Source organism: Pollicipes pollicipes, unplaced genomic scaffold (assembly GCF_011947565.3).
Source record: "Pollicipes pollicipes isolate AB1234 unplaced genomic scaffold, Ppol_2.1 Scaffold_4295;HRSCAF=5057_pilon_pilon_pilon, whole genome shotgun sequence".
Lineage (NCBI taxonomy): Eukaryota > Metazoa > Arthropoda > Thecostraca > Pollicipedomorpha > Pollicipedidae > Pollicipes > Pollicipes pollicipes.
In genome coordinates, this window is record NW_023596461.1 from 7,433,521 (window position 1) to 7,458,687 (window position 25,167).

A 25,167-nucleotide genomic window follows, 5' to 3' on the forward strand; every position below is an offset into this window, starting at 1 on the left:
CATTGCTCGGATAACGACCACTGCATCGTTCTGCGGTTAGTTCGAGGTCAAACGTCACGCACTCCGCCCTCTGAGAAGTGAAACCAAAAGAATCAGCTGTGCAGGGCAAAACAAACATGTCCACAATTCGCCGCAAATCAAAACCAGAGCTGTCAGGGAGCGAGAACATGAAGTGATGCATCGCTTCGTATGGGAGTCCCATCGTATTTCAGGCTAATGCAAAATATGCCGCTTCATGCGCGTGTGAATAACGGTGCCTCATTAGCCTGCTGCCCTGTTAAAGATTATGTGCCGGATGTCTATTCCCATCCTCCCAGCATGGTTTAAGTCATTCCTTATGAACGCAGTCGCTCTCTCCAACTTCAACGCCACACCATGGCAGCCTTCGCAGCCCCGCCGCCTCAGCCCTGCAGCCGTCGCAGCCCTGCCGCCTCAGCCCTGCAGCCGTTGCAGCCCCGCGGCCTCAGCCCTGCGGCCGTCGCAGCCCCGCCCCCTCAGCGCTGCGGCCGTCGCAGCCCCGCCGCCTCAGCCCTGCGGCCGTCGCAGCCCCGCCGCCTCAGCCCTGCGACCGTCGCAGCCCCGCCGCCTCAGCCCTGCGGCCGTCGCAGCCCGCCCCTCAGCCCTGCGGCCGTCGCAGCCCCGCCGCCTCCGTCGCAGCCCCGCCGCCTCAGCCCTGCGGCCGTCGCAGCCCCGCCGCCTCCGATGACGGCCGTCTAAGGTCGCCGGCCGACGTCGTCTGCCGCCGAAAGCGCGTCGGTCGCCATTGCGTGCCGGCCCCCAATCAGCGGCCGGCCTGAGCGGCGCCCGAGAGCGGACGGCGCACGCCGATATTGACGTGTTTTGACGCGGCCCAACGGCCTAATCTCCACCCGTCGGGCCGCGCGGCCGCGCCGGACGTCGACCGGCGGGCGCGAGCGCGAGACGGTGGCGGCGCGTAATAACGCCCCGCCTCGCGCCGTCAACAGTGGTGTCAGCTCCTGCAAAATTAATGAACATTTCCATTCAAATTTCCAGTCGCCAGGGAAATTTGAATTTACATGCTATTAGGGCTGTCGGCCCGGAATTAACTTTTCATAGTGCGCTCACGCAACCGCCGCGCCTTACGCCGCCGCCAGGGCCGCCCGCGTCACTAGAGACAGCTGACGAAGCGCGGCGGATGTGGCGCGGCGGCGGCGTGTCCGCGTCTTCATCAGCAGTGCCAGCGAAGTGGACACCAGTGACGGGTCAGAGCCAAGGTGATCTCAAATGTCAAAGATTACGAGACGAGACCAATCAGGACTGGAGAGTAGAGACTCATACTACATTTCAGGAAACGGTGACCTCAATGTCGAAAGCAGTGCCACAAAGACTGTCTATCAAGCTTTCTGTACCTTCCCATGTGCGCGCCGTAGCACAACTCGGCGGATTAAGATCAATAATCCTTCACGAGCATGTCTTGCTTGAAGACTAACCGAACTTCCAGCGTCTTTTCCTTGCCAAAGTATATTACTGGGAGCAGCGCCAGCATTGCGCGCGAAAATTCAATGCAGAGGTAACAGTTTTTGTAAGTTTCACCCTCGTATTTTGACCTAAAGGACTCGTCGACGGCTGGTGTCAGAGGACGACGTGAGACACTGGAGCACTGGAGCACTGGAGCACTGGAGCGCGCCGCCAGCAGGAGAAGGCGCTCCTAGCCTCGGCCGAGCCGTTTCACGGGGCCCGAGCATGGCACCGGCCTCGCCGCGCGGGGAACAAGCCCAACACCGGCCTCGCCGCGCGGGAAACCAACCCAACACCGGCCTCGCCGCGCGGGAAACCAACCCAACACCGGCCTCGCCGCGCGGGAAACCAACCCAACACCGGCCTCGCTGCGCGGGAAACCAACCCAACACCGGCCTCGCCGCGCGGGAAACCAACCCAACACCGGCCTCACCGCGCGAGACCAGCTGACCGGGGCTTGACAGAGCGGCGCGCCAGTTTGGGGTAATGGTGCGGCGGCTTGAGGCGGGCGGCGGGACCGCACGGGGTGACCGGCCGGCAGGCTGGCCCTGCCGCCCAGATGGCGCAGTGGCGGAGTGGCGGAGTGGCGGACGTCTCGGCGCGTGCGGCTCGGAGAGTGCGCCAGATTCTTCACTCCGATGCGCCTTTATCTGGTATCTGTCCGAGTCTAGGGCGAAGAAACTTCCCGAGGCGTGGGAAGGCGAACGCGAACGTCGTGTTCAGTGACGCCAGTTCTTTCCATGCATCGTGATGCGGTTGATGCTACATTTCCAGATTGGAGTGGAGGGGACATGACCAGCGTGCGCTGGTGGTGATCAGCATAGTTTCTGGCGATTACTGCACCCGTCAGTTGTGTCTTTTTGAAACTTTGTCCACCGCCAAAGCGTAATAAGGGGCGTCCGCGGCATACAAACGCTGTTGTTGCTGTTCGTCAGCCATGTGTGGACAAATGCCAGCAAGGCAACTGCTCCCACACTTAGTTTTTCCCCGACACAGCATAAGCCGGGCATCCCGCTGGTGCAGCGCGTGAAGAAAGACGGAGCCAAGACCGCTGTCGCCCCTCCCCACACCGAGCCTGCTGGCGACGTTCACACCACCGGCGTCGCTGGGCGGCCATCGCGCGCCCACCACCGCCACCGCCCAGTGCAGCCGTCCCTGGTGACCGCGCCGTGATCCGGTGCCTGTCGCTGCCTCCCGCTGGCGGCCGGGGCTGACACGGCCGTCATCGCGTGCCCACCACCGCCACCGGCCAGCGCGGTCGTCCCTGGTGATCGCGCCGTGATCCGGTGCCTGTCGCTGCCTCCCGCTGGCGGCCGGGGCTGACGCCGCCGTCAGTCGCGCCGCCGGTCACCCGCGCCTGTCGTGCCAGGCCGGACGGCGGCGGGCGGGGAGGGGGACCCGGGGGCGGGCCCGGCCGCGTCGCGTGCCGCCGGCAGCCAGTCGCCGCCGCGCCGGGTGCCATATTGGGCCTGTCACCGACGCTAGCGTGCGCCGCTCACCCCGCGTCAACTAAATCAGCAGCCAGATCAGGCTACGTCTCTATTGGGCGCGCATGCAAGCGGGGCACGCCGCGCCGACCGGCGGCACGCGCGGCCGCCCTTCTTGCACGCGATGCGACGCCACCGACCAACTAACCAAAAGAACAATTTCAAAAATTACTGGGCTAGGCGCGAGCGTAATTAAATAATGACGGGTTTGAAGAAGACAAAGGTTTGTGTGCGACCAGAGGGAGGATAATTCGATGAAATTTCTGCATCTGTCGCCATTCATATGGGATTCGCATGACAGCCCACACCAGCGAACGGCGGTCTGCCTTTTGTTCGGGCGGGCCGAATTGTTCTCCCCTTTCTTCCTGGCCATCATTACCGTCCAGAGCAGAGGTTACGGGCGGGCAAGCAAGCAGACCATTTTGATGCCGGTCGTTCTGACCTTCATTGCGTCTAATTAGGACGACAGTTAATTACGTTCAGGTAGAAAGTCCCACACTATTCGACGAATTGTGTCTGGGCGTTGCATTTCACGTCTGCCGCGCATGACAAGCCTGGGACGGCATTCCTGCAGGACCCGTTCAGATGTGCGCCGTCCGACACTAAGTGTGCGTAATGGGCGGTGGTAATGGAGCCCACGCATAAAGGTATGACTTCGGATTGACCGCTTTATTCAAACCCATTAACGGTAATGTGACATTTCCACCCCCACATAATCGCCAAAATTAGGGGCATTCTTAAATAACGAGACACTTTACGAGTGCAGTATGCCGAGCAAAGTGATGGCACTGACCGCAGGACAGATTCTGACAAGGAATGGCCGGTGGGCAGTCGTTTTCCAAGCAACGAACAACGGATAAGATGCAGCGAGCACCTGGAAAAAGGTTGCAGAGGGGGCTTCAACATGACTAACGGCTAGCAGTCGCATGCACTAGCATAATGATAATAACGACTCCGACAATTAGTTCCACGACTTACCATTTACTTTGTGTAAGATTGAGCCGACTGCTTTGGGGGCCTCTTAAAAATATGTCCATGCGATATCCACCAAACCTAACACACATTAAACAGGCGTTCGCCATGTTGGTGGGGGGGGGGGGGGGGGAGGGGCATCTTTATATCGCCATGCATGGGAGGAATCTATCCCAGCTGTTTTTTCTGGTCACGAGACAAGCAATCAACCATTGAGAAGTCAAGTTTCTATGGGCCATAGTTTATCTTTCACGCACGATCAATGGTAAAGAGAGGAAGTTTGTGTGTGCGGAAATGTTTCTTTCGCACATGCTCCTCCAGTAGAATTTTGTGAGGACCCGCCGCCGGAATGGGGCTTTGCAATGCTGAAGGACACGACCAGTTACCCTTGCATTTACTCAAAACAACATTCGAAGTGAGTTGACCGATCAGCACTATTAAATCCAAGGCAAAAATTCGTGTCACTGAAGCTTTGTAAGACGCGACGTATCATTTGTAACAAAGCTCATTCATGGCTTCGATCGCGGGATCACGAGCTTAATCAGTCGTCAACATCATCATCATCATCATCAGTGACATCCACCAGTGTTTGACTCCAAGCCCTGAAATGATGAAAAGATGGAAGGATGAAACAAAGGTCCTGCCCCCGGTGGGCGGTGGAGGGGCAGGGGTCAGACCAGCCCCGCTACAGACGATCACTGCTCACGGAATGATGCCGTGTTGGCGCACTGCGACGCAGTGACACCACACAGAGTGCAGCTCTCACAGTGCTGCCATATACTGGCTAACTCTTACGCACATGGTGGCTGCTTTCCACGTCATTCATTTTGGGGATTTTCTAACTATAAACACAGCCTTGAGGGCCGGGGAACACGCTGAGACGCATGTCATCACATTCCACCAGGCTGACCGACGTGTCCGTGCAGTGCATAAGCCGATTCTGATTGCGTAACGGTGCCGCAAGGCTGAAAGTTCTTTATGGGCAAATGTCGGTGGTGCGGCGGACCGCTTCATCAGGCGGGCGCGGCCCCTCCGTCCGGCGGGGCCACAGCCGGGAGTGGCGGCCCTTGGTGTCCGGCACCAAGAGCTGCGTGTCCGCCGAAGTGTCCGCCTTGTTTGCCCACGCACCCTCCCCGCCGTCTGGCAGCCGCGTCCGTCCGTCCGGAGTCCCTGCCTCTGTCGCTGCGCCGTCAGATTGTCTCCGCCTCGGTACTTTACTTTCCGCCTCCTGCCGCGTCTGTCCAATCCAGTTTCAGGCTCTGTCCCGCGCGAGCGGCCTCGTACTCTCGCGGTGACAGATGAGTCGCAGAGTATGCTCGTGGCGTTCGCGGCTTTGGCCATGGCAGCTCGGCTCGCTCACAATGCCCGGCAGGAAGCTCCTCCATCCCGCCTGAGGGTACACCAGCCTCTCCGGCGGCGCCCGCGCCCGCCTGGCAGCCACCGCACCCCAGCCCACCCTGCCACGTGGCCGCCAAACAGCGTGCACCGGTTGCGTGTCGCCGCATCCTCGGCCCGTCACAACAACAATGGGGCCCATCCGCGGCTCGCGTTCGCCCCTTTTGACAGTTTCGACGCGCGCAAGAAAAACCGGCGGCGCGGCGCATTGTGGCGCTCATTGCGGCGCGGCGGGACAATGGTGGCGCGTGGGGCGCGCCGCTGCAGGCGCCGCCGTTTGCAGGCTGCAGCGCGGCCGCCGACGGCTGCCGGCTCCTCGGCGCCGCCAATTTACATGTCGCAGGAGCGGACGGGTCGCGGCCGGGGCGGCGCCGGCGGCACCCCGTCGCGGTGGCACACGTGGCGCGGCCGACGGCGCGCCGGCCGCCCTGACGCCGGGTCGACGCGGCACGCGCGGCCGCAGCTGGCGCGGTCACGCTGTGAGGCCCGCCGGGGCCGCGACTGGCCCGTCGGGAGCCGTGTGCACAGAGACAGCTCTAGCAGGGCGTATCGGGAGGGCAAAGTTCTTTGGAGGACCAAGTTCCGAATTTGATACCGCCGGTATAAAATCGTGGAAGAGCAATGCAAACTGAGTGGTTTTCCGCCGTCTTGGGAGGGGCCTCAGCCCGGCAGGCCATCTCCTCCTGGATACGGGCTTGGACGTGTAGGTTGAGCGAGGGCTGGGGTGCGCTTCGCAGGCTGACGTCAATAGAGCGCGAGGTGCCACTTGTCCGTGACAGGGATTGGCCGTGTCGTGTCTTCTTCGGTGGTCTTCGCAGCTGACATACGATGGCTTCTTCAAAGGCTGCACGCGCTGTGAGCGGAACGCTGACCAAGAGAAAAGGAGGAGCGCCAGGTCTGTAGGCGCTCACGCTGGGCGGCCAGCACAAACGCAGCAGTAAGCTGACCGCGCCGAGACCAAGGCAGTGGAGCGAAGTGAGCCGTCCTTCAGCCGTCCGTCCTTCCCTGTGAACCACACCATCTGAGCCGGCCGAGCGCGGCCGAAGAGGTGGCTGGAGCTGATGTGAAGTCAGCCACCGAAGAGCGGGAGGGGCTTTGTGGGCAGCAACGGGAATGACTGGTGGATCAGGATGGCTTCGATAAATGAAACATGATTCCGTGTCATTCGTTCCGTTGCACATTAGCATATTGCGTGGTGTGAATGTGGAGTGGGATGGAAACGGTGCCGAATGCCTGAGAACCGCACTCGCGCATGCGCTGTGTTGAGAACATTTCCGATGGTTTGGACAGCCTTACTTGGGGGTTCAGCCAACCGCTTAGGTTGTTGTATCGACACGGGGGGGGGGGGTGGCCCATGGCCTCAGCGGCACAAATTCACCGAACGTTCGGACTACCCTTAAGATTCCTGCTTGTGAACTCTTTCACGGGGTTCTTGGGGGACTGAGGCAGCAACTCGCCCTCCCCTCTCTCCCCTTACTTCCTCCCTCTCTCTCTCTCTCTCTCTCTCTCTTCTCTCTCTCTCTCTCTTCTCTCTCTCTCTCTCTTCTCTCTCTCTCCTCTCTCTCTCTCCTCTCTCTCTCTTCTCTCTCTCTCTCTCTCTCCTCTCTCTCTCTCTCTCTCTCTCTCTCTTCTCCTCTCTCTCTCTCACTCTCTCTCTCTCCTCTCTCTCTCTCTCCCTCTCTCCTTCTCTCTCTCTTCTCTCTCTCTCTCTCTCTCTCATCTCCTCTTCTTCTCTGCTCTCTCCTTCTCTCTCTCCTCCCACCCATCCTGCTACGACCCACGCCACAGAACGCAGGGACGTGAAGAACGCCACCATCACAGCCGTCACGTGGGCATCATCATCACGGAAGGCGTTCAGCTTCCCACAACCACGGTGACTTCATCACTGACCTCATCCCTCAGCACTGGCTTAGTCGCAACGCGAATGTAGTTCCTTCATAGGAAAACAGAATTATATGAGATTGTGCGAATTCCTTCACAGTGCTAGTGACGAGTGATTACTGAAAGCTCTGTTCCGATTCAGATAGTCCGAAACAAACACTTTGATTCAGATGCTTCAGTTCAGAAAATCTGACTCGGATGGCCCGGTTCAGTTACTCCAGTTCAGATAGTCCAATTCAGATACTCTGGTTCAGAAAACCCGATTCGGATAGTCCGATCCAGACAGCCCGATTTAGATACTTCGGTTCAGAAAATCCGATTAAGGTACTCCGATTCAGATAATCTGATGCGGATACCCCGATTCAGAAGCCGATCTGCATCTGTGACGATCAGCCAGGCGTATAACGCACTCAAATTAGCACGCATCTTCCCTGCGGCTATTTTTGAACCTCGCAAAACTCTCGGCGACGCTGAACCCCTCTTAAGCACGCCTCACTACCCCATCGCATATTCGGGAGCACCCGGCCAGAGCTGAGGGGAAAACATGATATGCCCCTCAGGTATTCCAGGACTGCTCCACAAACAAACCCGTTGTGCCGCCGGCAGCCGGGGGTGATGCAAGGCACGCCCCACCCCGTGAATAACGCGCTCCGGCGGGCCGCTGGGTCGGAGCTGTTGGCCCAACGACTACTCACACGATTTGGAAACCCCGCCGATGGGAATGTAACGAAAGACTGGCAGGTCTTGCGTATGAAACGAGGTGCCTTCCGTGCGCGCTTCTGACGTGACAAGGATATATAATCGCGAGGATTGATCGATCACGTGGTTTAGAAAATGAGGCGAATTCATAGGTTGTTGGGACGAATGCATTCGCATGCCAGGGTCAGAATAAAGGGACTCGTTTGAACTGGGAGGTAAGATGTGTAGCGGTAGATAATGCGAATAAAAGACAGAGATGAATCCAACTGAAAAGTGACGGCTCGCTTGATCGGCTGCATGTGCCGTTCTCCGCTGAATATCTGCCAGTGGGTGACAGCAAGACGCCGACTCAGTGCATGCCTGGGTCACCACCCGATGACGTAACGGCCGCGCGACATTTTGCAACTCATACATTGTCACAGCATTTCGCGCACTCAGCCCCGTTTCGTGAGCGCCGTCCTCAAACCTCGGCACAAATGAGGTCACAATGGACTCGCCCGCCGTCGGCGGCGGCGGCCGGGCGCCGTCGGTGGTGGCCGGTCGTGTGGTGAACGTCCGGCGGACTCGCGGGCGGCCGTGCCGTGCCGACGGCCGTTTGCCGCGCCCCGCCCGTGACGCCAGCCGCTTAGGCGGCGAGCGGCGCCGGCCAAGTGGTGACAATTGTTCACACAGCAGCGCGCGGCCGTTCGCGGCGCGGCGGCGACGCCGCTCGCCGGCGCGGCGCCGATTAATCAGCGCCGCCGCCGGGCAATTAGGCCTGCCCAGGGCTCGCGAAGGCGGCGGTGACAAGAATTCGCCATTTGGCAGCCGGTGTTTAAGTGTCATATTTCAGCACGGCGCCGGCCGCCGCCATTGCTGCACGGCGTCGGCGGCAGCGGCCGCCTGCCGGCGCGCCCCGGCTCGGCCACGGTCGGAAAAACTGCCTCCAGACCGGCCTATCGCGTCCTGCCGATGCTCACCAGCGCCAGTAACCGTCGGCCGCCTCCAGGCGGGTGGCGGGGTAATTTGCACGCGGCGTGCAGCGGCCCAGCCGACCGCCGTCTGCGCGCCAAGCCCGGTGACGAGCAGGCCAAATCGGTAATTGCCAGTCGTCGGCCGCCGAAGGCTGGTGACAAAAAATGGCGTAAAATTCCGCCGGCTTTCACGCACGCCGCGCGCGATCAGATTCTGACAGCGCGGTCAGGAGTTCAAAAGGAGGGGCACGAGGTGAGAGTGACGCTCTTTGAGCCGCTGTGAGAGTGGCGCGCTCCATTCAGACGTGCGCCATATTAGCGGCCGGCGGCCGACTGAGGCCGCCAGCGCCTGACACCGGAGTGGCCTTTATCTGTTAGCCGCAGTCAGCCGCCCGACCGGGTGGCAGCCTCTGGGCCGCTAGGTGTGCCTGCCGCCGTCCGTTCTCCAGCGAAAGCCTCCACCGGGACTCCTCTTTACATGAGCTGCGCAGCGGTACAAAGAAGCGGGACAAGCCCTACAGCATTCCTGCTTTATTTTCATTAATTCTAGATACGGTCTTAAAAATGGCATGCATTCCTTTGGCCAGAGAATTCAAAGCATTACCAACTGTTTTGCGTTAAATTGCTCACACGTGGTAGAAGGCCCCAATCGCCTGTCGACTGTGGATGTCAAAAAGGTTTGCCAGTGGTGCTTAGTGCTGCTTATCATCATCAGGTGATTTGCTAGTGTGAAATTTGTTTTGCAAAAGCTCAGGCCACTTCATTTTCCAGGGTCGGAGCTCGTTTTACGCAAGAATCTTTGCATCCTTTATGTATGCCATTGTCTTTAGCTTGCTGACATTTTGTCCAGCTTCTTCTAAACTGGTCGTGTCTGGGGTCTTTTTACAATTGTTGTTCCAAAAAGTGGCTCTAATAAGATTTGATAGGCATGGCCAACAAGTGAACAACACTTGTCTTTTTCAGTTATAGCATGTATGGCGACTCAAGCAGTGATCCGCCTACGACCGCGCGCCAGCGTAAAACCCGCTGCGCTGGCCGGCGCCACAGCCGCTGCACGTGCGTCACGTCACGCCCACTTACCGGCCGGTCTTCGTGACGATCATCTCGGTGCCGAGCTCGTGGAACTTCTCCCAGAGCTCCTTGGTCTCGAGCGTGCACTGCACGTCCTGCAGCTCGGCGCACGTGCAGACGCCGTCGGGAGTCCGCTTGCTGTCGTCCTTGTCGTCGCGGCCGCCGTTTTCGACGGTGGAGGAGACCTCGGGCGTGCCGCGGTCGCTGCCCTCGAGCGCCTCGGCCGCCAGCTCGTCCTCCTTCTCTGAAACTGGAGGACGCAGGCTTAGCTGGACTGGACGGAGGCTCAGCGGCAGGGCGGCGCCATCGAGGGGAATGATGAGAGAGGCAGGAGGGGGGGGGGGGGGGTTGTAACCCAAACGTTAAATTCGTGACATGTGATGGGAAGAATGGGATTCAGATGTCCTCCTGTCCTCACAATCTCCAGCCGGCTTCACCAGGATATTGCCGGAGGGGGGGTCCGTGAGTTGTCCACCGAGCCTTCGCAGCCTGTCATCTTGGCCGGTGGGAGGGAGTGGATGACCACGAACGGGGGAAAGGGGATGAGGCAGCAGGAAAGTCATCCCATCTGTGAGATAAATAATAAGGACTCCACTTCGCCGCATGGGAATACGCGACGTAAATATCGCTTTATTTCGCCCCTTCTCCCATCTCTATCTCCTCAGAGAATCCACCGTCACTGCGGGCCACACCGTTCCCTGAAGCTGAACGCAGCAGGCCTGCGAGCGGGTGTGGCGAGAGGCACCAGCGGTCCGCTCTCGACAGCTGCGCTCCGGCCCGTCACTGCTGGGGCACGGGCACACGGCGAGGTCACCGTCCTCCTGCCCAGCGCCGGGGCAGCCGAGCCGGCTGTTTTGATCCGGCCGGCGGCAGACAGGTCGGCGATCACGTTACACCACGTTTGCACCTCAGCCCAGGTGCCGGGGCTGCTGATGGAACGTGACACCAGCCGCTGTCCGCCGGCCATCAAGCCGCTGCTAATTCGGACGGCGAGCGACGTACGGCTCCCGTACTGCCGGTGATGCCGGTGCTACCGGTGCTGTCTGCCGGTGCTTCCGGTGCTGTCAGTGCTGTCAGTGCTGTCGGTGCTGCTGGTGCTGGCGGTGCTGGCGGTGCTGGCGGTGCTGCCAGTGCTGTCGGTACTGTCGGTGCTGCCGGTGCTCCCGGTGCTGTCGGTGCTGCCGGTACTGTCGGTGCTGTCAGTGCTGTCGGTGCTGCCGGTGCTGTCGGTGCTGTCGGTGCTGCCGGTGCTGCCGGTGCTGTCGGTGCTACCGGTGCTACCGGTGCTGTCAGTGCTGTCGGTGCTACCGGTGCTGCCGGTGCTGCCAGGGCTGCCGGTGCTGGCGATGCTGCCCCGGGTGTAGCCTCTCGGCGACCGGACATGCACGCGCAAGATACTCGCAAAACATCTGCTGCACAGCACACTCAGGCAGCTTTAGCGACAGAATAGTATCGGCCGACTCTTGGTTTTGGCCTCAGTATGTTGTGTTCTGCTCGGACGTTCTGGCGGACCCGGTCATGCTTCAGAGCTTTTATCTGAGCTGCTGTCATGATTCTGGTGGGCAGACTTGTGCTTGGCTCCAGAGGAATTGACCCGAGTCCGGAATCGGTTCCGTTCAGACCAAAATCACGTTTGCATTTGCCTCTATTAGCTGAATGGCTGAATCACATTCTGCACTAAGGAAGGAGGATTCGAATTCGGCTCTGTATTTCAACCGGCACTTTGAAGTGGGTTCGGATTCAGCCCCACTAGCCCTGGTTCAGATTCGCGGTCGACCCGACCCGAGTGGACTCCAGCTCAAGTCAGCTGATGGTGACGCTGCGCTCTCCATCCCGGCGCCGTGGCGGGCTTCCCGTCACTGGTAGCCCGGTCATTCACAAGCCGGCGGCGGCGCATCTGAATGGTCGGCAGCCGGAGGCCCGCTCTGAATCAGCGTCGGAGCCGCGGCGGCGAACGCCGGCCCGGCGCCGGCTTTGATCGCACCCTGCCGCTGTCGGCCGTCGGCCTGCTCCCCGCCGCCCCGTGACGGCGAACAGGGCGCGCGCGGCCGCCGCCGCCGCCGCGCCGTCAGCGGCCGCGCCGCGTTATGATGCGTCTGAGGGACGGACTCGCCTGGCCGTGAAATGGTCCGGCAGCCGGGCGGTCTTTGATCCGGCGGCGGCCTGTCATCGGCGGACAGCGCCCGTCGGCCGCCGCGCGCGCGCCAAAATAGCCGCGCCGAGCGCCGCTAAACGCGGCGGCGTTCGCGCCGAATTGTGGCGTCAGAAAAACGCGCGCCGCGCCGGACTGCGGCCAGCGAGTGCGGCCGGAAATGGGGGTTTTTGTGAGTGTGGCGCCGCCGGCGGGCGGCCACCTGGGAGTGCTACCGAACAGGCTAATGCGTCAGGTCTTCCGGCCGGGCGACAGGTTCTGATGAAGAGCCCGCGGAAGTGACGGCCCTTTCAAGGCCTGTCAGTCATCATGGCGCGCTCCGGGCGGCGGATCGAACGCTGGAGTTATTGGGATGTTGCCGAATCAAACACTGCAACCGCTCGTCAGTTGAGCGCGACGTTAAGGAACCTCCATGTATTTGCCTCCGTGGAAATAGAAAGCACGGAGCGGAACAGAAAAGCGACTGAATGCGGTTGTACAGCCCACAACTATACCCAAATTAGCTAGTAATCATTATGTAAGCCCAACTGATCATAAACCATCAAAAAAAGAAGCGAAAGCCGAGGCCATTGCCGACATCGGTTCTCACGTTAGTTTTCGGGTGAAGAAGCGGAGGTGCGTGGCCGTCGGCTCTGGCCGCCGGCGGAGCCCCTGCACCGGAGGTGCGGGGGCACTGGCCGCGCCGTGACGGAGCCTCGCGAAACACGGCCGGGCGGTAATACCCACCGCGAGATAAAACCGTCCAGTACACAGTCAAGTGCGCGGCGGCGCCCTGTGTTCTCGGTTCGTGTTGCGAAACCATACATTAGGACGTTTGCTTAGGATAAGCACCCTGGCGTTATAACCGACACCTTTGCATCTGCAAATGGGATGTGATCACGTTATACAGGCATAAAAAGCTGCGAAACGCTTTGATGTCCAAGGACCAGATGAGCTACACATTATCGTAAACGCAAATTATTGCGTTCAATTACGCCATTACCCGGCCTACGAATTAGAAAGTGTAACAGTACCAAGGCCGGTATCTTTGAGGCTGCACCGTGCCGTGCCACCCAGCGATATGATACTTAGCAAATTGCGTCTAATTTGTTAAATAAAGATTATAATTTGTGCCAGAAGCAGGGGCGGTCTAACTCATTTCCATTCACGCTGGAGCGAGCGAGGGGGCGACCGGCTGGTTCGAAATCCTGGCTGCCAATTTGTCGAGAATCTGTAAAATTTGGGTGGTAACCAATTATACATTAATGGCCAATAAAACAGGGAACTAATTGAAACCGTGCAGCGAGCGCCCCTGGAGAGTTCAGATGAGCACGTACTGGGGCGGCGGGCGCGGCCGATATGGGAAATAATTTGTCCGTCGATTATTTCATAGAAGTGCTTGGGCACAGCGGCCCGGCGGCACGCCCTAAAAATGCTTGTTCTGTCCGACAATGAGCGGTAAAACACCAATACGCTTCTTTATGGCAGCCCAGGTGGGGTTTTGGAACTATAAATTGCGATAAATTTGTCTAATGGACTGCCTTAAATTGTGATATTTCTACCTGACGCAATCACAAATGATCAAACAGTGGATCCCGACTGTTCAGACAGGTCCTTGAGGGACATCGTTCCTTGCCGTGCGCCACATTAGCCGGGCAGTAAAATGAAACGGCCTGTCACGAGCAAGTAGCCTGCCAGGCCTTGGTCCATTACTGTGCGATGCTAGTTTGGACGCCTTTAGTAAATGCTGTATCTCTTTCAGCTCCTAATTTCGCCATAATGGCACGTGATCCATTAATTTGTGTAGGTAGTACATGACAATTGCTCTTTGAGCCAAATGCATAACATTCATGACTTAAGTTTATAGGAAATGTCCCGTTTTGTAGCAGGTGATTTGAACGGTGTCCCCTGGATAGCCTTCGATACGAACGGACGTAATGTATATGCCTACATTGTGCATTATATCCATGGGCCAAGTCTTGTTAACAGTCGGATCAGGAGACCATCTCATCACAATGGGATTTGTATCAAGGCAGATACAGAGACGCGTGACGTTTGCAAACAATGTAAAGGAGAGGAAACCTCAGTCGATAACTCGGAGGAAACGCGTTCAACCTTTTCTAAACGACCGCCAAATTGGCAGGGCGAGAAACTTCCCGAAATTTTCGGCAATCAAGCGCCACATTTTTTTCGAGCTGAAGCCACTTAATCGTCACCATGCACATTCTGCATACAAAACAACTGAACTTGTGGCTTCGTTGCCATGTGTTGGTAGTGGATCCAGCACTCCATGACAGTGGGACTAATTGACGGAATTGGGCGCACCGTGCGGTGCCATTTTGTTTTATTATAAAGCCGCAGGCGAAGAACTAACGGCATCCCACTTGTAGAACTTATTTCTTCATCCTAACAGTACGTTTCTACGGTCACAGTTTGTCTGCGAAGTCTCGGCTTCGACCCAGGCACAGGTGAGTGCCATAGCCGCGTGCTTCTAACATTCCAGCTCGTCCGACTGCGTCAGATCTCACCAGTTCCGGCGCCGCGCGTCCTTACGACCCTCCGCGCCCTCGGCCGCCCGTTCAGGCGGCGCCCGCCGCTCACGTGTTGGCGTTATCCCGGCCCGCGGCGCCCCGGCCGCGGCCAGGAGCCGGCTCCGGGCGGCGGCGGGTGACGTCATAGCGCTGCTTTATCGGCCCGCAGCAGCCCGGCGGCGTCCCGGCCCGCGCTCTGCACGGCCGGGGACAGCGCAGGCGGCCCGTGATGCTAACATACGGCCGCAGCTGTCGGTCGGTCGCTAGCAGCGCGGTCGCGATCGCTCATAGCCGCCCATTCACGGATGCTGGCCGGCCGCGCAGGCGCCGTAAACATGGGTGGAGGCCGCGCCGCCGGCTCGTGCATGGTCGCGAGGCGCGCGGGCCGGGCCGCCGAGACCCGCGCCGTGTCGATGATGACCCTGTCAAACTTGTAAATCAGCCAGCGCTGAATGGGAGTGGGGAGACGGGGCCGCTTAGCGCACGAAATATGGCGGCACGGCGGGGCACCACACGGCCTCGGCCGTGGCGGCCACCCAGGCGCGGCCGGCTCAGCCGCAGACGGCAGCCGGTGGGGCGTGCGGCCGAGAGGTGCTCCGTCCGGGACTCAGCCCGCCGTGCATTCATTATTCATTCATCCGTCGAGTTCGTTGATGGACTGTGGTCGCGTGGAATCTAGCTGACGTGCCAATCAATTTCTGACTCCTGGCACTTCGTGGGAACGCGTCGCAGTCACTTAATATTTGTAAATAATTCAGAAAGTTAAGCATGATATTAACATCTCCACGTTTTGTGAATAACCGCGAATTGTATGTTGATGCCTAGATACGGAATGGGCATGCTTCTTGCATGAACTTACAACCGGACGGCAGCGTCAGCCGACTCAAAGTGAGAAGTTCTTTACGTCTGGGTCGCTTGAGGCTGCGGGCCATTCCACAAAAACATCCAGCATAAACAGTGAACCGGCCCTCACAGTACAGAGATGTGTGGGGTGGAATGATCTGGAACGATCGCCTCCACGGTGCGCCCTGTTCCATACATCTACAGGCTCATAAGAGCGGTGGATACGAGAGTGTATTAGGGAATTGCTGGTCTCCGGAAATCGTAAAAAGCATGCCATAAGATCGCTCGAAACGCGTTTCATGTTACAAACCGCATTACCGCACACCAAGGTGTAACAGCAAGAAGTACCGACGATATTAGCAGTTTCCTGTTCAGTTGGGGCTCCAGCCCCCCCCCCCCCCCCTTCCCCCAACTTGGACCCTCAGCTTTGAGAGCAGGTGGGCCAAATCCGTGGGGTAAATCCAGTTGTTATATTTTGGGAAAGGTTTTCGCCATTTTTCACTGCATAGCCCCCCCCCCCCAAGTTTTTTTGCAAAACTACGCCCCTGCAGGAAATACAGCATACGAGAATGTAGCTGCTGACTATCCAGAGGGGGCCCATTGGCGGATGCATCGGAGAGCGGGTGGGCGATCCCAATTTTGTCTCGGAGTCACACAGAGTGATACTGAATTCTCACCAAAAATTCCGTTCCTACGTCGGAACATCGCCGGACATTACCAGTTAGCCGATATGTACCGGAATACGGTGCCAGCCAATCAGTGGCTCAAGTGCTTCAGACGCTGTAAGACGCTGTATAACTCTGCAATGGCACTGCTGAGTGCGTTGGACGCTGTATAACTCTGCAATGGCACTGCTGCGGTCGCATGCGGCAGACAGCGGAATGCCACGGTCCAGTCCTGCGGTTGAACCGCCATCCGGCGTTTTTGTCCTCGGGGGGGGGGGGGGGGGGGCGGCAGCGCTGCGAGTGAATCGCGAACGGATTTACAGCCAGACGCGACGACGGACGCTCCGAAATACGAGACAAGTGAGCACCTGCAAAGTACCGAAACCGCCAGCCGGCCGCCGGGCCGACAATAAAACGGGAGGAATGTGGTGGAGCGGAGCTAGCCCTCGACTGCGTCCTGTGGTGGCGGCGGCGGGGGGGGGGGGGGGGGCGTGACGGTGAACTGAGAGAGAGAGAAAGAGAGTGAGAGGTGTCGCCGGACTGAGGAAGGATGTCAGTGGACTCACGGAAGAAGGGTTGATTGGGCTAGGGAAGGGTGCAGTTGGAGGGTTTGTACTTATGAAATATTGTTAGCGGTTCAAATATGGAGAATTTGGTAAGGTGGTATACTGTCCTAATCTTCCAGCACCCTGCTTTTCGCCAGGAGTTTTTTCTTGACGCTGTGGTAATTTTGGAACTTAACACTGGCTACTGGCCATGACACTGGCCATACAGCAGACGGGCAACATGCGGAAGTGCTTGCATTGGGGTTGCGTTTTACCCCATAGTGTTATGAACGAAAACGATTGGCAAAAGTGATATTGTGTTGGCCGCTCTGGCTATTTCAGGTGGAAAAGCGGCTTAAATGGAATGCTCAAAAAATAAATAAGGAAACTATTTCGGTAGGCCTAATCTGTTTAACGGGAATGCTCCCCACCTGAAGATAGTAACGCAAGCATCACACAAGATGACATAAGCTAACTTAGAACGATTGGTATGTTTTTAGGTCGAGAAAACTGTTCTAGACAACACAACTTCTCTGTTTAGTTAACATGCTTCTTAATACGGGATTGCTTGATTACGTCCTCGTACCTTGTACAGCATTGATTGAGAACCAATTGACGGCGCTTATATCTGGAGGCGTGCTCACGAACGCCATAAATCAGCGACTCGACAATTATATTTGTCTTGGCCTCGATCGCCGTATGGCCAACGGAATGGCACGATTTGAATGACGTTATTATGGCGTCATGGATGCCTGGGTGACCTTGGGATAGTCTCCCCAAAACATCTGCACATCTTCGCGGGCATGTGGCTCAGAAGCTGGAGGGGTTTAGGCCTGAAGAAGGGCAGGGATGCGAACCGCACCGAATGATCTTCAAGATGACTTTTTCAGTTCAAAACCTCATACAAACGTGGAACGCTCCCTTAAAGCGAGGCACCATCAGACTGTACGATAGGTGTCGTTGTACCATAGATGCCGGTGTACCGAGGATACTGAATGAACTGATACAGTGTGAACGAACTGAGGGGGGGGAGCAGGCGTAAGTGGACGAAGGGACTGAGTCTTAATGGAATGAGGGACGTCCTGGTCACCTGGAGAGGGGAGAGGGGGGGGGGGGAAGAGGTGTGGATGAACTAAGGGAGGCGTCTAGTATCAGCAGACGAGGTTGCTGAGACATCAGAGGTCCCAGGCATGGAGATGTCGGTGGACCAAGGGAAGTGCCATACAGCAGAAGGAGGGGGGGGGGGGGAGGTGTCCGTAGATTGATGGGAAGACATTTATTGACTGGAGAGGGAGGTGTAACTGGCCTGACGAACAAGGGGAGGGTAATGCCGCTGGGCTGAGGGAGGGGAGGTGTCCGTACACCGAGGAAAGAAGTCGTCGATGAACTGGGGGACAGAGGCATCACTGAAATGACGAGACAAAAATGCCAGTGGAGCAAAGGAGTGATGCGGTAATGTCACCGGCGTCCCTGGACCAAGAAACAGGCGTAGAAAGGCGTCACTAGATTGAGTGAAGGGATGTGCCAGTCGACTGATCAAGGTGGGGAGCTGTCGGTGGACTAAGGATAGGTCGTGAGAGATGTCGGTGGACAAGGAAGGAGATGTCACTGGAAAGAGGGAGGAAAGATGTCAATGGGGAGGAGGGGGGGGGGAGCATGTCGGCGAACTGAGATGACGCGTATGAGTAGTTTAAAACGGGCAGGAGATGTTTAAGCATTACGGTTTTAAGTAGTATACAGGTTATATAGGTATAGGTCATATAGGCTCCAGTATTGAGCAGCCACCCCAGTACCAGAAGCCAGGTAGATCTATTGTATCTCTTCGAGCCTGCTCGTGACACTGCAAGCGGCAAAAATTGACAAGAATACCCAACACTGGTGTGAATGGGCACGAAGGTGATATGTGCCAATGAGGATAATAGAGCACCCTGAAACAGGGATAGGATGCTGAAAATTAAGGCCTTTTAAATAAATTTGGGTACATCTGCCATTTTTGGTATCTCTGTCGATTTTTCGGTATAGCTGTCATTTTTGGTGCATCTGCCATGTTTAAAGCCCAGTTGACTAGGACTATATCAGTCCTGTCCGAAGTTTTGCTAGCTAGAGCTGTGTCTGTCATGTCCGGAGTCCAGCTAGCTAGGTCTCCATCTGTCATGTCCGGAGCGTCTGATAGCGCGCTGACACGTCAGTGATGTTTGATGGGGTAGCGCTGCCGATTATATGCCAGTGAATCCTTAACGGCATACCTTTTCAAGATTCCCTTTGAAACAGTTCGCAAACTTTCAAGCTTTTCTACCCAATCACTGACCTTTTGACAAATCCCAAAACAATTCGGTCCGATACTGTGAAGGAAAATAATCGTTCCAATGTGTTGCGCTCCGCAGTGCTTCACTTAAATACTGGCCGTCGATAACCGCGCTTTCTTTATTTATTTCCGATCCAGTATCCCCTGGACATTTGTCAGCTATATTTTAGTCCTCGCATTGGTCCAGCCCACGAAGTATGAGATTTAATCCCATTGGAAAGAGTCGAGTCCACGAAATTCTATAATAAGGCATGCTGCCGCTCAGAGCAGCTTCGAACCTCAAGGAGAGGATGTATACCCCTTTGAGTTCAAGCCACAAATATTTGCTTGGTCCTTCGGTTGATGATACGTGAAGACAAAGTCCTCATCAGAATATACATCTAGAGCAAAGACGACGAGCTTTACAGCATTTAACCTGTTCCGGTGAAACGGGTCAAGCTCTGTGGCTAGCTTCGGCACTGGACTGACTGGCTGCGATAGACTGCTACTCGCTAGTGTTTATAGCTTCAAGCCACGGTGAGGGTGCTGACTAGAGGACTTCTAGGATGAGGTGGGCAATCGGTCCTCATATGTGATGGGTAACCGGCTGGGCTGGGACAGCCACGTGTCCAACTTTTCCTCAGAGGTAGGGGCAACCGTCAGATATGTTTCCCAAATCCTGCGAAGTTGGACCAAGGTCTAGCCAAAACGCTCCGCATCCAGTATAAACCATTGGCTAATGGCCCCTCGCACCCTCATGTCCCTTTAGCCCTCTCCTTGTCTGCATTCCTAGGTTGGGTGCAGATTTTGGGAAAATTTTGGGTGTGGGTATCGGTGAAACGTATACGAAATATCTGGTAGCTTTTTCAGGAAATACTACACAGTTTTATTGCTTGCTTTTCTTTCAATCATAGTGAGCTGCATTTACGCTACTTTCACAATCATCAACGCAAAATAATAAGGTTGGTCAACAATTCCTGAAACTCTTCCATAATTTTGAACCAAAGTACTGGAAAATTGCAAACGTGTGTGTACTGGGTGGGTGCAATTGAGAAGAAATGGGTAGCGGATGAATATTGAAACACCCCAATGGGTAGTGGGTGGACTGGGCAGAGGAAGCCATACCGCGAAGGTACGAAGTTTGCACGTGGCTCCACGCAGAAGCAAATTCCAAAGACATGCTTAACTTAGTAAGCGTTCGCTGCTTTGCAACAATAACTAACCAAGGTGCGCTGGCGGTGGCTTTGATCTTTTGCTTTATAAACAAGCCTGGACATTGCAAATTTATGATGCAAACATGACTGAATCACCAGCCGATATTGCACTCAGTGCCACTCATCGTATGATGTGACGGTCACACCTTTACTTTTTCTCCAGCCAATGTCAGACCATGACTGGATTATGAGGAGAATCTGTAATAACTACTCATTATTTCTATGAGTGGCGCAAAGCATGAGTGCTTTTTAAATTTTCCTCGAATACCGTTCGGAGTGCTGCTTTTTGTAGCACAACACTGTTCTGGTGTGTAATTATCACGTGATGATTTTATGCTCAAGAAAATCAAGACCAAAATCAACGCAAGACCAATTACCTTTAAGCCCAGCAAAAAGAGCGTTTCTCTACTTAATAAAGATTGCCTCGTCTATGCTTGAAAATAAACTAGAACTTGGTTCTGAATTCCAGACCCCACACGTAGATAGTGATTCACCTTGACTATCAATATCGTAAAGGGCGCCAGTTTTCAGCCTCTTGTGTGTCATATTGAAGCATACATACACAGATGTCAGCTTTAAGGAAGGATATAAGCATGCGACCGACAAATTTCAATAAATTCATTGGATTAGTAAAATTAGCCTGTAATAACCTGTAAAAATTCATGAAATGAGCTATTGTTATTTGTCGTGATCTTTTCATCACACACCTTACGTTGAGAACATCATGTTTGTGGGAGCTATTGCAACGCGAAACGGCATGAAACGAGAACAACCGAATAGCACTCGGCCGTATGCTCCGTATCGTACGTAGAACGGACAGTATAACAAGTGTCTCTCCAATTTTTTTCAAGAGAAGTTTAGCCCTAGTTCATGTAACGCGATGATAAGGTCACCAAAGCCGCCTAATACCCCGCAACTACCCCAGCTCAAACACTGATAAGCAGCTCATAAAGCGTGAAATATTTTTACTCACATTTTAGTAAGATCATGTATGCACTGCAAACGAAAATAGACCGAAAAAAGTATACATGTTGTGCATGATCGATATAGTTTATACCGTACCATCCCGATGCACTTGTTGCTCCGAAATCAAAGCATCGCAAGATTACGAAAGGAACACAAAGCAGTCTAACGTCGTTATGCATATGGAAACCCTATCTGTTTAGTCAAAGGGGATCACGTTTTCGCGATAAGAAGCAGTAACCCTATCTGAATCGCGGGGACTAAATCAGGTTAGCAAGAGCGGCACGATCATTCCCAGCAATAAAAGAATGACCATAATTAGAGGAAGTGACGCGGCTAATCACGGGGGGAAGTTCCTCCCTCGCACGCTCCGCGATTGCACGGGTGGGCCGCGCGAGGTAGCTGCGCCGGAGGGGAATGGGTACCGAATCGCTCGGGAGGGGACGGCCATTTATCACTGGGGAGCTACGGGACTGAGGGAAGAAAACCAACCAAGAGCACGCGTGACGGTTAAAGCGCTCTTTGAGCGGTGGGCAGACACGGCGCACTCGTCGAATGGGGAACTAGTCGCGCACAGGAGGGGAGGGGCGGAGTGTGAATGCGTGCACTATTCTGGAATAGCCACATTTATGCTTTGACAAACGGGACAAAAATAATAAATTCCTCGCGCGCTGTGGCGTGTCATGGATAAGACATTGCGAAACGATTGTACAGCGCCGCTGACTGTAACACCATCATTATTATTATTTTGCATTACCATCATTATTTTGCTCTCGGAAGTACGGAAGACCTAGAACGTCCAACATAAGATTAATCGCTAGCAGAGTGAATAATGATTAAAAAGAGTGGTTAGACGCGAGGCCCTTTGCCTAACCACGCTTCAACGCATCCATGTTCCTGCGACAGAGAGTAAAAGTACAACATTCCGTCACGGAAAAGGCAGCAAACCGTCACAGGGTGATGAAGCGCAAGCTCGTGACGAAAATCACGCGTTCCTCAGCGGGCCGTGCCGTGATTTCACGGCACACTCGTGACTCGTGACCTACAACAGACCGCCGCGCGTGGCCGGCGCCGCTCGGCACGCGCCTGGGTGACGGGCCGGCCGGGACCGCGGCTACCACGGCGCCGGAGAGCGGGGCATGGGCCACGTGCGGCCGTCCCGCTCGGGCTCAGGAAGGGATAGCTCACGTCCGCGCAGCCCCGGCGGACGGCAGATGGCCCGTGATAACGCGCCTGATGTTTAGTCGGTAGCGTCCGCTTGTAAAACAAGCGGACGCCGGCCAGATAGCATCTAGAGCTACGCGCATTCGCGGGATCGCGGTGCAAGGGTGTCGGAGCGAGAAGCTTGATCCCGTCACGACGGAGCGCATCGAGCGCGAGCGACACCGCTGGAGCGCGTCATGGAGAACGCCTCGTCCCCCTGAGGATAATACGTGATGCGTCAATGTCTGTCCTTTCACCGGCGCTAGTGTTGGTCCCGCCAGGTGCCGCGTGACGGTCATTAGTACCTATAAATAGCTTACGGAGGAGTTACGATGCATATGAGCAGCGACCTGACGACGCCTCGCGCCTCCCATGCAAGGAAAGCGCGAGGGTGTGCTCCAATGGTGTAAACACTAGGCGCTTCAGCGTAAATATCCGTCTCGTAAATGGGCCTCTCCCCTCTAGTTGCATCGCTCGGACCGCAACGATCATCTGTTTAATGCAAATCGCCTCTGCTTAATCGTGCTGAAAATTACGCAAATGGCGGAAGATTATATGAATTGGCGGGCGGTATGCTAGGCATTCCTGCGATGGGTCTCATTAGCTCAGCCACAGACCCGCCTCTCAGCACTTTCGTGACGAATGTTCAGTCCCTCAGACGGGCAAAATTTCGCATGTGGCAGGGCTGTGCGATATTTCAGTTTGATGTCACGATTGAGCGCCAACAACGACGTGAAAAGAGCTGTTTGAGCCCAGCCGTCACGTGACCGCTGTTTAAGCGCCAGCACAGCACATCAAAGGAGATGTTATCATCTGAGGAACTGCGGACGTCACTCAGCTCATATCTCGCCCCGTAACACTTCCACAGCCGCGTGACGTGTTTCCCGGCGGGCCGTGCCTGCCAATGAAAGCCGGCGCGCTGTCCAGGGCGCTCTCCGCCGTCACGTCCACAGCCTCTGGCCTGTGTGCACCCCAGGGGCCACGGGGCCACCGGCCCGGTCACCGCCGCCGCCGGGCCGACCGTCTCGGCCGGTGAGGCGTACCTTGCACCTTGTGCCTTGCCTTAGACGTACCTTGCTCGGCGCGGCCCATCAGGGCGGCGATCGAGAAGTCGGTGGACCGCGGTTTGTTGAGCGCCTCCGCCATCTGCGTATCCAGCATTGGTGGGTCGCGGCGGGGCGGCGCGGGCCGAGGCCTCTCGCGAGGGCCGCGTCGGCGCCCGTCCGCTCAGCCTCCCTGCAACGACGGCCGAGTCAGCGCCGTCGCCGCCGACGGGGCCGGTTTTCCCGAGGCGGCCGGCGGCGGCCGGGGCCCAGCGCGCCGCATCGACCCCGCGGCGCGGCCAGTTTGTTTTGGGGCCGCTCAAAGAGCCGCCTGAATGACGGGACCGCTGCCGGAAGCGCCACGGGCGCAGCGATGCCGATCAAAGCCGGCCCCGGCCCGGCCGACAGGCATCAACGGCCGCTCGGGCGCCGGGCGCGGCCCGGTCAGGGGGCGGGCCGCAGGACGGCGGCCCCAGAGGCGGCGGCGGGCTGGTGGCCGGCGGTCGCGCGGCGCGCCGCCCGCGGCTCTCACCTGCGTCGACGGCGACGACGGGGGCGTCCGACCCCCACGACGGTCTGGCCTGCTCGCGACGCGCCGCCGAGTCGAGTCACCGCACGGTCGGCGGGTCGCTAAGTCGCTCCCGCCGAGTCAGCGGCGGCGTTGCTCCACGCGCGCGACGCCGGTGCCCGTGCGCCGTCGCTGCCGGTGGCCGTCGGTCGCGTGTCGTCGCGGTGACCGAGCCTCGTCGCTGCCGGCGCGCGGAGCGGTGTGGCCGGCGCGTCTGTCGCGGGGCCTCGACGTGCCGATGGAGGCCGCAAATCACCCGACAACGGAGGCGGCCGACTACCGGGCGACGGCGGCGAGCGCGGCGGCGGCTGTCGCCGGCCGGCCGGCCGACTCACCACTCGCCGCGCTCACAACGGGCGGCGGCAGGTGCGGATCCGGCCGCACCGGCGCACCGACGGACACCGCCCGCCCGCCCGGCCCGCCAGGGGAGGGGCAGCGGCGCTGAGGCGTACGCGGAGGCGCACAGATGCTGGGGAGGCGGTGTCCTCACTGTGTGGGATGTCGTGTGCTCGCACTGCATCTTACTGAAAATGTGTGCTGGGCAACTGAGCACAGAAAGAGACATATTTGCTTTTACGTATAAGATACAAAACACAAGGATGAAGATGGTATTAAGTTTTCACCGTTCGTTTTCACGTAAACGGTTTTTTTAGAGTGATCTGACGTTCTTGCGAAGAAGAAACGGTTTTCCAGCATACAGAATTTAGATCAAGAGTGCCATACCCAGCACGGAAGGTGTTGTTCATCCCAAAACCCGCAGCGAGATGGTGAAAGGCTCATAACCGAGAGACCGTGACGTGCCACCACTGGAGGCAGGCGGTAATCCTCAAAACGCGAGAGGAGAAGAGAGTGGGCCAGAATACCCTCCTTGAAGCATACAACCCTTGGACCCAAGCAGCGGAGCTTGAGGCTGACTGATGGTTCAACAGTCGGCGCCTCGCGAAACTGGGGCGTGTGAGCACTTGGGGCGCCTGTTGAGGCGCGAGACGCCGTCTGTATAGCCTAACGGGGCAGCGTCACCCAATCCATCTATGGCGTGAATCTTCACATACAGCGGCCAATCACGCTGTCTGGTCCTGGCAATGGTGTGAGCAGTGATAAACGCAGCGTACATAGTGCAACAACGCATGATGCGTAGATCAATGAATATCAGCGTAATGAATGACGACTTCGTAAAAAGGCTTACATCGTCTGGATGCAAGTTATCTGTGTTATGTTTTGACGCTCACAAAAGTTCTTC

General features: G+C 56.9%; 1 protein-coding gene across 1 annotated transcript in view; it reads right to left on the reverse strand.

The window, feature by feature from the left end:
• The window catches only part of LOC119096617 (T-box transcription factor TBX20-like), a 44,364-nt gene extending 20,828 nt beyond the window's left edge, over nucleotides 1-23,536 (reverse strand). The window contains 2 exon segments of the mRNA XM_037219515.1: nucleotides 9,947-10,187; nucleotides 23,390-23,536. Of these exon segments, the coding sequence (XP_037075410.1) occupies nucleotides 9,947-10,187; nucleotides 23,390-23,477 (329 nt within the window). The 5' untranslated portion in view covers nucleotides 23,478-23,536.
• Between the last annotated feature and the right edge of the window lie 1,631 nt (nucleotides 23,537-25,167).